We start from the raw sequence: 16026 nt of genomic DNA, 5'->3' as shown, positions 1-16026 counted from the left end.
GGGAATTGCTGGCATCCCTCTACAGGTCGTCTCGGTACTGTTGCTGTTATATGCAGATCAAGAATACCAGGCCCCCTCCTTCCCAGAGACCCTGGGTTTGCTTTGACGTCTGCAAAGCAGGGAGGTGGGGAGAGTGACCTGCCCTACTCTCCTGACTTCTGCAGATGGCAACTGTGAGGCTTTCCAGAACAAAGTGTGCCACTGAAAGTGGAGTTTCAGAAGATGGATGTCACAAAGATGGCATCCCTGTTCTTTTGGAAGTGTTTATGGTGTTTGTGGGAACTCCATGAGGTGGGCATTTGGTGAGCAAAAACAGTGACCAGGGAGAGGCTTCTCTACAGAAATGTCTCAGCCTTCACTGGCAAGTGCTCTAGCATCAATGATCAAGCCACGAAGGGCAAGTAATGGACTGGGAGAATGATGACAACCCACTGTAGAGATGATCAGGTTTGAGACCAACTAAAGGAACATAAAGCTGCAGAAATACATGGGACTTGAAGAGATGCAATAAATATATTATCCATCCTGTTTCAGAAGTCATGGCAGTCAGAGGATCCCAGTGACAGAAAAATGGGAGACATAACCCCGATATTTACAAAGGGAAAAAGCAAGGAAACTACAAGTCACCTCATTGCCCAGCAAGATCATGGACCAGATCTCCCTGGAATGCATGCAAAGGCTCATGGGATGTCAAGGATATGATTGGTGCCTGCAGACATGGCCTCACTAGCATCCCTGAACAATTTGATGGCCTTCCACAATAGGGTTATGACACTGCTCCATAAGGGAAGACCGAATGCTGTCATCTACTTGGACTTGGGCAAAGGCTTGACTGTCCCACATAACACCCTTCTTAAATTGGAGAAGTATTTATATGATGTATCTACTTGGAATGGATATGGAATTGGAAGGATAATTGCACTCAAAGATGTGGTTAATGACTCGATGTCCAAGTGACAAGTTGTCTTGCTTGATGCAAAATTAACTTGACCCAATGTGTGCTTCCAAGGTAGGACATGGATCTGTTGGAGTGAGTTGGATTGACTCCAGACAAGGGCCACAAAGATGATTAGATGGCTGGAGCAATTCTCTTATGAGGAAACCCTGAGAGAGCTGGAGTTGTCCAGCCTGGACAACAGAAGGCTCAAGGAGGCTTTAGAGCAGCCTTCCTAAAGGGCCTGTACAAGTTCATGTAGTGATAGGACAAGTGGATATGGCTTTACATTAGATATTATGTTCTTCCTTGTAGGATTGGTAAGGCATTGGAACAGGTTACCCAGAGAAGTGATGGATGTCCCATGTATGGTCAGGTTGGATGGGGCTTTGTGGAACTTTTCTAGTGGAATGTGTCCCTTTGTGTCCATTGCAGGGCAGGTTGGAACTAAATGATCTTTAAAGACCCTTCCAAACAAAACCATTTGAGGATTCTGTGATTCTATGACATGCAGAGGACTACAGCCACCCCTTCTGCATGGCTCCACTATTCAATCACCCTGAGTGAAACAGAATGAGTTGGTAAGAATCCCTGAAAATCAAGTCCAATGATTAACACTGCCAAAGACACCACAAAACCATGCCCCAAAGTGCCATGTCCAGGGATGATGATTCAACCACTTCCCTCGGAAGCATTTGCAAACCCATTTGGTGAAGAAATCTAACATCCAATCTAGACCTTCCTGGCACAAATTGAGACCATTCACATTCTGTACTTACGAGACCAACTCCAACCTAGCTACAATTTTGTTTCAGGCATGAGCCTTGGCTATCCTGTGCTGTGTTGTATTGCACAAATCCTTTAGCAGCAGAAGAAATTCAGCTCATTTTAAGTAAGGAACCTATAGTGAACACCCACTTGCTACTGGTGAGAAAGCCACCTGTGATCAGTAAGTCCACATAGAACTTCTTGGGACAGTGGAAAAGTTGCTGCTCTCTGGCAGGAAAGCTCTAAACTGGCTTGAAGGACTGGCAAGGGAGTACTCTTTTCCCTAAGTGGGGTCTGTCAGGCATGCAGTGCCTGGCTGGAGTCCTGCCTGAAGCTACTCTGCTCAGGGTTCTCCACATCCAAACAGACATAGGCTTATGGATACTAATCTCCTCCAAAGAACACCTGTAAGAAACGGAGTTGTGAAAGACATTTGAGAAGGTAGGAGTGTCTCTCCTCCAGAGATCACAAGGAAGCAGCACCACCTAAACCGACTGCTTCTCGGGTCATTCCAGCTGGATGGGACAGGTGTCTGATGCAGTGCACAACTACAAGATGTAACAGTTTCTACCCGAGAGAAGGACTCTCCAGGACTTGAGCACCTGCAAGTACTGCTGAGCATTCCTGCGGGCTCGTCGAAGACTCCCTTTAGGAAGCATTGTGGTGAGCATGCTGTCCTGGGCGCAGGCACTTCCCGTGCCTTTGCAAGCACCGCCACCCTTGGCATCATCCCACTGGATGGCTTCTCCCCCGCCTTGAGCCAATTCTGCCCTACTCCTGCGTGTCCGGATTCAGCCTTGGGGCAGCCTGGCTGTGCACTGGTCTCCACTGGGACGTCGCCAGAGGACTCTGTACAGCGGAGGAACCCGCGGGGCAGCTGCCGGTGATGCCCAGAGTCTTAGGGATGAGCGGCGGCCCCACAGGGCTCTCGGCTCTCCTGACCGGCTCTGCTGTCCCCTGCGCGGTGTTCGAGCATCCTGCCGCGGGGTCCCAATGTGGGTGAGCGCCCGACAGTCGCCTATGTGCGCACGGGTCCGTGTGCTGGGGCAAGCCGACAGGGCGGGCAGCGGGCGGAGACGGGCGCAGTCCCGTCTCGGGCCGCAGGGTGGTGCTGCCGGCCAAGGCGATGCGCAGAGGCTTTGGGAGGGGAGCCGGAGGAGCCCACCCTGGCTCTGCCTAGCCCAAAGCAGACGAGTCGAACACAGCAGAGCTGAGCAGAGGTGGGCAGCCGGCGGAGAGCGTTTTTCCGCGCCACCGGCTGCCGGGACACGGCGGCAGCGCTCCGGGCCGCCAACCGGAGTCGGACAGAGGAAGGGCGCACGCCGGCCGCGCTGCAGCCAGGCTCTGCTTGCCGCAGAGGATTGAGCGGGCCATCCCCGACTCGGAGGCTGTTCGCGGCTCCGCCATGGCGACCGCAAGGCAAGTGCTCTCTCTCTGTGCTTTGCTCTCCCTGCCGCACGCTCGCGCCGAGCCCATCCGCTACTCCGTAGCCGAGGAGAGCGAGAGCGGCTCCGTGGTAGCCAACGTAGCGGAGGACGCGGGGCTGGCCCCGGCGCAGCTCTCGGCTCGCCGCGCCCGCCTGCTCTCGGAGGACGGCCGGCAGCACCTTCGCTTAGAGCCGGGCACCGGCCGCCTCGTCGTGGCCGAGAGGCTGGACCGCGAGGAGCTGTGCGGCCAGTCCGCTACCTGCACTCTGCCCTTCGAGCTCCTGTTGGCAAACCCCGTGCAGTTCTTTCGGGTGGAGGTGGGCGTGGAGGACATCAATGACCACGCACCCGTTTTCCCGGAGGAACGGGTCACTCTTAAGATACTGGAAACGAGCAACCCTGGCTCTCGTTTCCCTTTGGAGGTGGCTCAGGACCTGGATGTTGGCAGCAACAGCATCCAGGCTTACAGCATTGCTCCTGAGAGCAAGTACTTTGGTATTGATTTGGGGAGTCAAGTTAAGGGCAAGAAGTATGTGGAGTTGGTCCTGGAAAAGCCACTCGACAGGGAGGAGAAGGCAGAGATGGATTTCAGTCTCATTGCCGTGGATGGGGGCTCTCCACCCAGGAGTGGAACCACCCAAATCCATGTTGTCATTCTAGATGTAAATGACAACGCTCCAGCCTTTTTGCAGGAGATTTATGTTGGGCAGGTTTTGGAAAATGCCCCAGAGGGCTCCGTGGTTCTCAGAGTAGTGGCAACCGATCGTGATGCAGGAGTTAATGGGGACATCTCCTATCAGATCAGCCAAGCAGGAGGACAGAGCCACTCAGCATTTGAGATTGACACCAGGAGTGGTGAAATTAAACTCACAAAGCCTTTGGACTTTGAGACAGCAGAGAATCATGAGCTCAGTGTGCGGGCCACAGATGGTGGGGGCCTCTCAGGAATTTGCAGAGTGTTGGTGGAGGTGGTGGATGTGAATGACAATGCACCAGAGGTGGTGGTCAGTTCCTTCAGCAGTCCAATCCCTGAGAATGCATTGCCTGGGACAGTGGTCGCCCTCTTTACTGTCAGGGACCGGGATTCTGGTTCCAATGGGAAGATCTCCTGTGCCCTTGAGGATCAGCTGTCATTCTCCCTGCGGCCGGCCTATAAGAATTACTTTGAGCTTGTGACTGTCAGTGCACTGGACAGGGAGGAGACGGCACGATACATCCTCACAGTCACAGCAGCAGACGCGGGATCACCTCCTCTCACAACCACCCACACCTTCACAGTGGACATCTCTGATGTGAACGACAATGCACCTGTGTTCAACCAGACATCGTACACCATGTATGTACGTGAGAATAATGTTCCCACAGTGCTCGTTGGGACCGTCAGTGCTGTAGATGCCGACATGGGGCCGAATGCCAAGGTGACCTATTCCCTGATCCCAGCCCACCCTACACAGCACCCTCCCTGCTCCTGCATCTCTGTGAACTCTGAGAATGGGGATGTGTTTGTGCTGCGGCCCCTGGACTATGAGCAGGTGAGGCAGATCGAGGTCATGGTGAGTGCCTCTGATGCGGGGTCACCACCTCTCAGCGCCAATGTCACCGTCCATCTTGTTGTGGTGGATGAAAATGACAATGCCCCACTGGTGCTTTACCCCTCGCAGGATAGCAGCTCTCCATCCAGTGAGCTGGTTCCTGTTACGGCTGAGGCAGGATACCTCATCACCAAAGTGGTGGCCGTCGATGCTGACTCAGGGCAAAACTCATGGCTCTCCTACCACCTGCTGAAGGCCTCTGATCCTGGACTGTTTGCGGTGGGTGCCCAAAGTGGGGAGGTGCGACTGAGGAGATCGGTGACAGAGAGAGATGCTGTGAAGCAGAAGCTCGTCATACTGGTGAGAGACAATGGGCAGCCACCACTGTCAGCCACTGCAGCAATGAGTGCACTCCTGCTCAGTGACTTCTCGGACGTGCACCTGCCACACAGCAGCCTGATCACAGAGGATGAGGACAGCTCCCTGACAATCTATTTAATAATTTCCTTGGTTTTTGTCTCACTCCTCTTCCTTGTGTCCACAGCAGCCTTCATCACTCACAAGGTGTGCAAGAGGAAGGTACTGAAGGATGGGCATGTGCTTTATGGTGCCAGCAACTTGCAGAGCAGCCTGGCTGATGGGGCTGCTGCAGGGACCCTGCCCCATGCCTATTGCTATGAGATCAGCCTTACAACAGGCTCAGGCAACAGCGAGTTCAAGTTCCTGAAGCCCATCCTCCCCAGCCTGCCACCACAGCTCCATGCCACTGGTGGGGTTACCAACAATGAACAAGATTTCCCATGTGGTCCTCTCACTATGGAGGACGTGGCACCAGACAACCCTGGGTTACGTTCTGCAGAACAGTTCGTCTTTAACTAACATGGTGTTGGCACAGCCAGAGTCTTCACATCTCATGACTCAAAGGCTTCCCTACCAGGGCGTGTGGCATTGGTGCCTCCAGAGTTAATCTGCTGTTGGCATTAGCAATTTCCCAGAAAGTGAGAAAAAAGTGACTTCTCCCACAAAAATACTAAAACCTAACAAAACTTAACAAAAGAGACTAGTGCTCCCTTATTCAGGAAATGGCAAGTTTCTGCTCTGTTACTGCTATTTCTGAAATGCTTTGAGAGTGGTTTTATTTCCAGGACCCAACTAAGTTCTTAGCTCCCTTACTGGCAGGCAAGACCATGGACCACTTCCTCTGTGTTGTAACACAGTGGTGCAGTCGGACAGACAAACTGCAACCTTCCTGAAATGCTTGTAGCCCTCCTCATGGGTCAGGATATGAAGGATATTGCGGGTACTGTGTGACAATGTGATATGACCATGGGGCTCTTTCTCCTCTGGGTTCGGGATGTCTCTGTCTGAGATGGGGGGCTGTGTGTGTTTTTCCTTCTGGACGGTGTCTGTCCATACAGTTGTGCATCTGCCTATGCTGCACAAGGGCTTCCCATTGAAGCAGGCAGTTGCTTCAGTCCTGCCATTTAGTTTTCAGTGAAGCAGGAAGAAATATATTTTGACTCTTTGAGTACAACAGTCTATCTCTAGGGGAGAGCAGAAAAATACACAAGGTCTTCCCTAGGCCCATAATGGATGTTTAGGTGATCTGTCTCTTGGGTTCCTTGGAAAATACAGCACAAATGGTGTTGGAATCTTATGAACCAGACTAGACTAGAAGTATTTAATTTGAAGGGACCTACAGTGATCATCTGGTCCAACTGCTTGATCCTTTTAGGGCTGACCAGTTAAACTATGATTTAAATGGCATTTTACAAATGCCTGTTAAACACAGGCTTGGGACATTGACCACCTCTCTAGGAAGCCTGTTCCCGTGTTTGACCACCCTTTCAGGAAAGAAATGCTTCCTGATATGATGTCTAAACATCCCCTGGCATGGCTTTAAAACGTTCCCATATGAGGTATCACTGGATATGAGGGAGAAAAGCTCAGTGTCTCCCTCTCTACTTCCCCTCCTTAGGAAGCTGGCCCTTACATGCTGCTTCAGTTTTGTGCAGTGTTTGATGCCAACAGGATGCAGTTTGCCCTCTTGGCTGCCAGGGCGCACTGCGGGCTCCTACTGAGCCTGCTGCACACCAGCACTCCCAGCAGCTCCCTTTCTGGAGGGCTGCCCTCCAGCCTCTCCTTGCCCAATTTACACTGATATCCAGAAAAACTACATCCACCACTTTCTCTTCATCGAGGCAGGTGACCTTAGTACTCAGAGTGATCGTATTTTGTCCAGCAGCTGAGACCAACAGGTCTGTATTTGCCTGTCTTTCCTCATACCCTTCCTGCAGACTGGAAGAACATTAACTACCTTCCAGCCAGGAGCTTAGGGGACTGTCCTCTGTCTCAGGGGATTGGGCATCCCTGGGGGCTAATATTTTAATTAAGAATTGAGGCAAGAAAAGCACTGAATGGCTTCTTCATCCCTGTTACTCAGGGAGTGACCATCTTCCACAAGGACCGCTGTTTTCTTTCAAACTCCTCTTGCTATGAACTTACTTACTTTAAAAGCCATTCCTGTTGTTCACAACAGTGGCCAGTTTCAACTCTGATCATGTTTTGGCCTTTCATGCCTTCTCCCTGCATATATGAACCACAGCTCTGCAAACTTCTTGCAAAGACTGACCTTGCTTCCAGAGATCTTTTAATTTCTTTTTCCTCTGGAGCTCCACAAGGGGCTGGTTTTCTGCCCCACACGCTTGACTTTTGGCACAGTCGAATTGTCTCATAAGTATATGGAGTTGTGAGATGTTCCTTGTCCTGGGGTGGTTTGTAAGGAAGCTCCACAAATTGCTTCAAGGGATTTTTTATGAAGGTAGAATTGAGATTAAATCAGAAAAGGGACATTGCATTTGTCCTTGTCATTCAAATTCAGAATTGTTTCTGAATTTGGAGGTTTATTGATGGGAGTGGAAAGATGTCCTGCTATGATTTTTGGTTTTAGAGCATTTGCATTCTTTTTGTCTTCCACTCTGTGAACTGTATTTGAGCAGACTGAATGCATGCATGTGGCATGGCATATTGGGAAACCCTCATGCTGTGTTGTGCTGCAGTTATAAATTGTGCTATTTTAACTTGGGATACCCTTGTGTGTAAAAGCAAATAAAGACAACACCCAAATGCTTTGTGTGGAGTCAGTTTTCTTTGTAGTGCTGTCCTTTTTGTGAAAGGTCAGTCGGTTTCCAAAGGGCCAGGAATGTTTTTTCCATGTCCCTTGGCTGAGGTAAGGTTGAGTGGGTACATTTCTTGAGTTGGGAGATGTTGCCAGCAGAGCCTTCAGAGAAGTAGTGGGAGTTACTGGTCAGCCTCTATGGGTCTCAGTAGTGACCACCTGGCTGTGACGAGGCAGATTTATATCCAGACAGGGGCAAGCTGACTCCTATAGTACCAGAGGCTCTGGATATGAAAAGCCCTCTCCAAAACATGGATGTGGGAGAGTGGCTTTCCCAACCCTCGTGACAGCTCCAGCTGCAGATGGCAACTGTGAGGCTTTCCAGAACGCTGTTTGTGACACTAGAGGTGTACAAGTTTCAGAAGATGGATGTCACAAAGATGGTATCCATGTTCCTTTGGAAGTGTTTGGGGGTGCTCCATGAGGTGGGCATTTGGTGAGCAAAACCAGAGACCAGGGAGAGGCTTCTCTCCAGAAATGCCTCAGTCTTCACTGGCAAGTGCTCAAGAATAATGCCCGTCACTAAGGGCAAGTCATAGGCTCTGATAATGATGAATGACCTGCTATAGATCAGGTTTGAGATCATCTAAGGGACTGTGAAGATGCAGAAATTCATGGGACCTGAAGAGATGCACGTGGCCAAGCTGCCAACCATCGTTTCAGAATTCTTGGCTGAGTGTTCCCACTGGCTGGAAAACAGGAAACATAACCCAAATTTTAACAGGGATAAAGGAAGAGGCAGGGAACTACAGGCCGATCAGTCTCACCTTGATGCCAAGAAAGATCGTTGAGCAGATGCCCCCAGAAACAGGGCAAAGGGTCATGGAATATTAGGATGTGATTGCGATTGCCCCTGAACTAATGCCTCTGAACAATTTGGTGGCTTTCTGCAGTGGAGTTATGGCACTGATGGATAATGGAAGAGAGAATGATGTCACGTACCTGGACTTGCACAAAGACTTGGCACTGTCCCGAATTACATCCTCGCTAAACGAGAAGCATTTATATGGTGGATGGACAACTTGGTGGATATGGAATTGGAAGGATGATTACACTCAAAGATTTGTGGTTAATGCTCAATATCCAAGAGACAAGCTATGTTGATGCAAAGCTAAATGTGACCTGGCAATGTGTCTTCCAGCTCAGGCTACCAGCATATAAAGGATGTGGACCTATTGGATTGAGTCCAGATGAGGACCATGAAGATGATCAGGTGGCTGGAGCAGTGCTCCTATGAGGAAACTCTCAGAGAACTGGGGTTGTTCAGCCTGGAAAAGAGGAGGAGGCTTTAAATCAGCCTTCCTAAAGGGGGAGTACAAGCTTGTGTAGTGATAGAACAGGTGGAAATGGCTTTAAAATTAAAATACAGATGAGATCTTAGGAAGAAGTTCTTCCCTGTGAGGCTGGCAAGGCACTGGAACATGTTTCCCAGAGAAGTGGTGTACCACCTATTTCCAAGGTTGGATGGGGCTTTGAGCAAGGCAGTCTAGTGGAATGTATCCCTGACCATGACAGGGGGTTGGACCTTTTGAAGGACATTTGAACGTCCCTTCCAAGCCAAACCATTCTAGGATTCTATGAAATTCAGACTACAGCCATCCCTTCAGTAAGGCCCTGATAAAAAGGTAAGTGCTGAGTAAAGGCTCTACTGTCCAGTGAGCCTGAGCAGAATCATAGAAACATTTGCATTGGAAAAGATTTTAGAGGCCACTGAGTCCAACAGTTTTTACACTGCTAAGAGCACCACAAAGCCATGTTCCAAAATGTTGTATCTAGGGATGGTGACTCACTTCTGGGCAGCCTTTGCCAATGCTTGAAAACCCTTTTGGTGAAGAAATGTCTCCTAACATGTCCAATCTAACATGACCTTTCTGGCACAAACAGGCCATTTCCTCACATTCTCTCTTGCAAGAGGACAGATCCAGCCGCTTCACTACAAGCTCCTTTCAGGCACAGGCCTTGTCGTGTTGCACAAATCCTTTGCCAAAAGGAGAAATTCAGCTCTTTCTAAGCAAGGAACCTGCAGGAAACTACTGGTGAGAAAGCCACCTGTGAGCAACAAGTCCACATAGGAACAATTTCTCCTGGGGCAGTGGAAATTAACAGAAACCGTCCTCTGTCAGGAAAGTTCTAAACTGGCTAAAGTGCTGTCACGAGGTTACTCTTTTTCCCTGAGTAGGGTCTGCCTGGCATGAAGTGAGTGGCTCAAGTCCTGTGTGAACCTACTCTGCTCAGGGTTATCCACATCGAAACGGACATAGGATTAAGGATGCTAATCTCCTCCAATAGTGACAGCTGTAACAAATGGAGCTGTGAAAGACATCTGAAGGAGTCTGTCTCTCCTCCTGAGATCACAAGAAACCAGCACCTCGTGGTGTAAAACTGCTGTTTCTCAGGTCATTCGAGCTGTAGGGTCTAGGTGTTGGAAGCAGTGCAAGTTTATCAGTTTTAATGAGATGGGAAAAGCCAACTTTCTGCACGGGAAGGACTGCATGCACTGCTGAACTTTCCCTAGAGCTCCTCGGAGGCGCCCTTTAGGAAGCAGTGCGATGGGCAGGAGTGGTCAAAGAGGCTATCCTGGGACACAGCACGCCCCGTGCTTCTGCAACCACCACCACCCTCGGCATAGCCTCGCTGAACGGCTTCTGCGCCGCCTCTCGCCAGCGCGGTCTTCTCCTCCGTGTCCGGCCTCGTCTTTGCCGCAGCCACTAGTCAACGGCTCGCCTCCGGGACCTATCCGGCAGCGGGGAAAGCCGCGGGGCCGCTGCCGGCTCTACCCGAGCCTTAGGGGTGCGGCAGCGGCCTCGCGGGGCTCTTGGTCCTCCTTGCCCCACTCTGCCGTCCCTGGCGCTGTGCACTCGTGTCCTGCCGAGGGGCTCCAGCGCGGGCGAGAGCCCGGCAGCCGTGTGTGTGCGCGCAGGTCCGAGCGTCGGGGCGAGACGGCAACGCGGGGAACGGGCAGAGGCGGAAGGCGCAGTCCTGCCTCGGGCCGCAGGGTGGTGCTGCCGGCCAAGGCGATGCACAGCGGCTGCGAGAGGGGAGGTGGCTGAGCCCAGCTTGAGTCTGCCGAACCCACCCCCGGTCGAGCAGAGCCGAGCCAAACTCAAACCAGCCGAGCCGCAGCTGCGAACGGCAGTAAGCGGTGGAGAACGGTGCTCCGCGTCATCCGCTGCCGGGACAGAGGTGAAGCGCTCCAAGAGCTATGAGACTCGGAGAGAAGGACGGTGCACGCTCGTCGCGCCGTTTACAGTGCAGGACTGCGCGGGCGATCCCCGACACGGAGGCTGTTCGCCGCCCTGCCATGGCGACCGCAAGGCAAGTGCTCTGTCTCTGTGCTTTCCTCTCCCTGCCGCACGCTCGCGCCGAGCCCATCCGCTACTCCGTAGCCGAGGAGAGCGAGAGCGGCTCCGTGGTAGCCAACGTAGCGGAGGACGCGGGACTGGACCCGGCGCAGCTCTCGGCTCGCCGCGCCCGCCTGCTCTCGGAGGACGGCCGGCAGCACCTTCGCTTAGAGCCGGGCACCGGCAGCCTCGTCGTGGCCGAGAGGCTGGACCGCGAGGAGCTGTGCGGCCAGTCCGCTACCTGCACTCTGCCCTTCGAGCTCCTGTTGGCGAACCCCGTGCAGTTCTTTCGGGTGGAGGTGGGCGTGGAGGACATCAATGACCACGCGCCCGTTTTCCCAGAGGAAAGGGTCACTCTTAAGATAGTGGAAACGAGCAACCCTGGCTCTCGTTTCCCTTTGGAGGTGGCTCAGGACCTGGATGTTGGCAGCAACAGCATCCAGGCTTACAGCATTGCTCCCGAAAATGAGTACTTTAGTGTTGACTTGGGCAGTCGAAGTGACAGTGACCAATATATTGAACTTGTTTTGGAAAAGCCACTCGACAGGGAGGAGAATGCAGAGATGGATTTCAGTCTCATTGCCATGGATGGAGGCTCTCCACCTAGGACTGGGACCACGCAAATCCACGTTATCATTCTAGATGTAAATGACAATGCTCCTGTCTTCATGCAAGACCGATATATTGCACAGATTTTGGAAAATGCCCCAGAGGGCTCTGTGGTTTTCAGAGTAGTGGCAACTGATCGTGATGCAGGAGTTAATGGGGACATCTCCTATCAGATCAGCCAAGCAGGAGGCCAGAGCCACTCAGCATTCAAGATTGACACCAGGAGTGGTGAAATTAAACTCACAAAGCCTTTGGACTTTGAGGCAGCAGCAAAACATGAACTCAAAATTCGAGCTACAGATGGTGGAGGCCTCTCTGCAATCTGCAAAGTGGTGGTGGAAGTGGTGGATGTGAATGACAATGCACCAGAGGTGGTGGTCAATTCCTTCAGCAGCCCAATCCCTGAGAATGCATTGCCTGGGACAGTCGTCGCCCTGTTTACTGTCAAAGACCGGGATTCTGGTGTCAATGGGAAGATCTCCTGTGCCCTTGAGGACCAACTGTCATTCTCCCTGCGGCCAGCCTATAAGAATTACTTTGAGTTGGTGACTGTCAGTGCACTGGACAGGGAGGAGATGGCCCGGTACATCCTCACTGTCACAGCAGCAGACGCGGGGTCACCTCCTCTCACAACCACCCACACCTTCACAGTGGACATCTCCGATGTAAATGACAATGCACCTGTGTTCAACCAGACATTGTACACCATGTATGTACGAGAGAACAATGTCCCCACAGTGCTTGTTGGAACCATCAGTGCCACAGATGCCGACATGGGGCCTAATGCCAAGGTGACCTATTCCCTGATCCCAGCCCCCCCTACACAGCAGCCTTCCTGCTCCTGCATCTCTGTGAACTCTGAGAATGGGGATGTGTTTGTGCTGCGGCCCCTGGACTATGAGCAGGTGAGGCAGATCGAGGTCATGGTGAGTGCCTCTGATGCGGGATCACCACCTCTCAGTGCCAATGTCACCGTCCATCTTGTTGTGGTGGATGAAAATGACAATGCCCCACTGGTGCTTTACCCCTCACAGGACAGCAGCCCTCCCTCCAGTGAGCTGGTTCCTGTTACGGCTGAGGCAGGCTACCTCATCACCAAAGTGGTGGCCGTCGATGCTGACTCAGGGCAGAACTTGTGGCTCTCCTACCACCTGCTGAAGGCCTCCGATCCTGGACTGTTTGTTGTGGGTGCCCAAAGTGGGGAGGTGCGACTGAGGAGATCGGTTACAGAGAGAGATGCCATGAAGCAGAAGCTCGTCATACTGGTGAGAGACAATGGGCAGCCACCACTGTCAGCCACTGCATCAATGAGTGCACTCCTGCTCAGTGACTTCTCGGATGTGCACCTGCCACACAGCAACTTGGCCACAGAGGATGAGGGCAGCTCCCTGACAATCTATTTAATAATTTCCTTGGTTTTTGTCTCACTCCTCTTCCTTGTGTCCACAGCAGCCTTTGTCATTTGCAAGGTGTGCAAGAGAAAGGAACTGAAGGATGGGCATGTGCTTTATGGTGCCAGCAACTTGCAAAGCAGCCTGGCTGATGGGGCTGCTGCAGGGACCCTGCCCCATGCCTATTGCTATGAGATCAGCCTCACGACAGGCTCGGGCAACAGCGAGTTCAAGTTCCTGAAGCCCATCCTCCCCAGCCTTCCTCCACAAGAGTGTGCCACAGGTGGGGTTACCAACAATGAACGTGATTTCTCATGTGATCCTCTCACCGTGGAGAACATGGTACCAGACAGCCATGGGGTGCTCTCTGCAGAGCAGTTCAGTAGCCTTTCCTTTAAGTAGCAGTGTTAGCACAGCCAGAGGCTTTATGCCTTTTGATAAGAAGCAATCCAGACAAGTGGCAATGGTTCCTCCTGACAAATTCTGCATTTCCAGTTGGCATCAGTGTTTTCTCAGCAAGCCAAAGTCTGAAGAAAGGCTATCCTACAAAAAAACAGCCAAACGAAACTAATGCTTTACTGAGGAAATAGCATGTTTCAGCTGTGTTAGAACCATTTCTGAAATGCTTTAAGAGTGGGGTTGTTTACAGAAACCCCAGTTCTATTGCTGACAAGAACAACAGAGGGAGTACTGTAACAATGGCATGGATAGGCAGACAAATTGCATCCTTACTGAAATGCATGTAGCCCTTTTCCTACATCAGGAAAGCAAGGAAACTGTACCATGTGACCGTGGTTATGAACAAAGGCCTTTTTCTTTTCTGAGTCCTTTTTGTGCATCCCTGAGACAGGCGGGGTCTTTTACTTTTCTGTCCATACAGCTTTTTTGTGTCTCTGTATGCTGCATCAGTGCTGCCCAGTGAAGTAGAGTTGCTCATATCTAAATATGGCCATGTGCACAATTCCGTCTCAGCAGGCAAGGATATTTTGATCCCTTGTGTAGCTGTCTGATCTTTAGTGGAGAGCAGCAAAATGCATATCTTCCTTTGGCCTGTAAGGGGAACTTACTCTCCTTGGGATTGCCTCTGAAATACAGCACCACAAAGAGTGTTGGGTTAGAATGTAACAGCAGAGTAGTATTTGAGTTGTAAACTGATCTAGTCCAACTGACTGACCAGGTTTGACCAAAAGTTATGTTTTTATGGGCATTTTATAAATGTCTGGTAAACACTGGGAAGCTTGGGGCATCAACCAGCTCTCTAGGAAGCCTGTTCCAGTGTTTGACAACCCTGTCAGGAAATAAATGCTTCCTAAATGTGTAGTCTAAACCTTAACTGGCATGGCTTCAAACTGTTCCCTGTCGTGGCTTGGATAATCACCTCTTTTGGGCCTCTCCTTGCCTGATTTGTATTTATACCTGGGGCAGAGGTTTTTTTATGCAAACTTGTTAGATTTTCTGCCGTCAGTGATTCCCCCAGTGTCTCAGACTATCCAGATACCTCTGCATGGCATCTTGACCCTCAAGAGAGTCAACTGCACCTCCCAGTTTAGTATCATTAAAAGAGTTGCTAATGATTCATTCAACTCCTGCATCTAGATCACTGATGACATTGAAAATGTCCCTAGAATTGAACCATGAGGAACACCGCAGGTGCCTGTCACCAGACAGATTTAGCCCCATTTACTGTAGCCTTTCAAGCCCTGACCTTCAGGGATTCAGTTCTTTACCCAGTTCAGCACAAACCTAGTCATCTCACAGGTGACCTTATCATAAGCAGAACTTTCCATTGTGGAACCCATGTTGACTATGTCTGGCTCCATTGTTCTTTAAATGTGTTTCAGTAGTACCAGTATGACCTTATTAATGATTTTTACAGGAGCTGAGGTGAGACCAGCAGGTCTGTAGTTGCCTGTGTCTTGCCTTTTGTGCGGACTGGAAGAACATTGACTAGTTTCCAGTCACCAGGGACCTCTCTGGACTCTTGAGACCTTTGGCAGGTGATTGAGGGGGGTCCCGCTGTAACTTGTGCCATCTCCAGTGCTTTGGGCAGAATCCCATCATGTCCCATATAATTTTGTCCATACAGCTGGTCCACAAATGGAGCCTGCACTTGTGGTCCTCTGTCTCGCGTGACCAGGCAGCCCTAGGGACTAACAATTGACTTGAAAAGCATTGAACACCTCCAACTCTTTTTGTCCCTGTTAGGGTGTGATATTCACATTTTCTTGCAAACTTCTCTTGCTATGAACTTACTTTAAAAGCCATTCCTGTTGTTCACAACAGTGGCCAGTTTCAACTCTGATCATGTTTTGGCCTTTCATGCCTTCTCCCTGCATATATGAACCACAGCTCTGCAAACTTCCTGCATATCCTGACCTTACTTCCAGAGATCATATAATTTCTTTTTCCTCTGGAGCTCCACAAGGAGTTCCCTATTTGGCCAAGATGATTTTCTGGCCCGTGTGCTTGACTTTTGGCACAGTGGAATTGCCTTCTAAGACTGTAACTATACAGAGTTGTGAGAACATGTTCCTTGTCCTTGGGTGGATTGCAGACGGTAAGAACTTTGGCTTAGCTGCCAATTCTGAAGGTGAAATTGAACTCAGAAGAGAGGAATTGGATTTGGTCTGGTCCGTATAGTTCCCAAATTTAGAGGCTTCATAATGGGAGTGAAAATATGTCCTGCTATGATTTTCTGTTTTTTTAATTAGAGCATTCACATTTTCCTTCCCCCCCCCCCCCACCCCGTGAACTGTATTTGAACATTTTCTTGCCTCTTCCTCTTAAGAAGGACTGTCACCACCATGTATAATAAAAGATTGTTTGAATGAAAGCAGCATGATAGG

General features: G+C 50.7%; 2 protein-coding genes across 2 annotated transcripts; both read left to right on the top strand.

Annotated features, from left to right (window-relative positions):
• The first annotated feature begins 3039 nt into the window (after positions 1–3039).
• Positions 3040–5691, top strand: LOC134169058 (protocadherin beta-15-like). The gene has a single exon (XM_062629301.1). It carries the CDS (start codon positions 3108–3110, stop codon positions 5538–5540), a length of 2433 nt encoding a protein of 810 aa, XP_062485285.1. The 5' UTR covers positions 3040–3107; the 3' UTR covers positions 5541–5691.
• A 5259-nt stretch (positions 5692–10950) lies between these two features.
• Positions 10951–13714, top strand: LOC134169056 (protocadherin beta-15-like). The gene has a single exon (XM_062629299.1). The coding sequence runs from the start codon at positions 11042–11044 to the stop codon at positions 13580–13582; it is 2541 nt and encodes an 846-aa protein (XP_062485283.1). The 5' UTR covers positions 10951–11041; the 3' UTR covers positions 13583–13714.
• Positions 13715–16026: the final 2312 nt, after the last annotated feature.

Source organism: Pezoporus occidentalis, unplaced genomic scaffold (genome assembly GCF_034315485.1).
Source record: "Pezoporus occidentalis ecotype Australia unplaced genomic scaffold, CSIRO_AGI_Poc_V1 ctg33, whole genome shotgun sequence".
Taxonomy (NCBI): Eukaryota; Metazoa; Chordata; class Aves; order Psittaciformes; family Psittacidae; genus Pezoporus; species Pezoporus occidentalis.
The sequence above is the reverse complement of the archived record's forward strand: the minus strand, read 5'-3'. Positions and strand labels throughout refer to the sequence as shown.

Excerpts from the sequence above, each read along its gene's own strand:
- LOC134169058 (XM_062629301.1), top strand. The coding sequence starts at position 3,108 with ATGGCGACCGCAAGGCAAGTGCTCTCTCTCTGTGCTTTGCTCTCCCTG.
- LOC134169056 (XM_062629299.1), top strand. The coding sequence starts at position 11,042 with ATGAGACTCGGAGAGAAGGACGGTGCACGCTCGTCGCGCCGTTTACAG.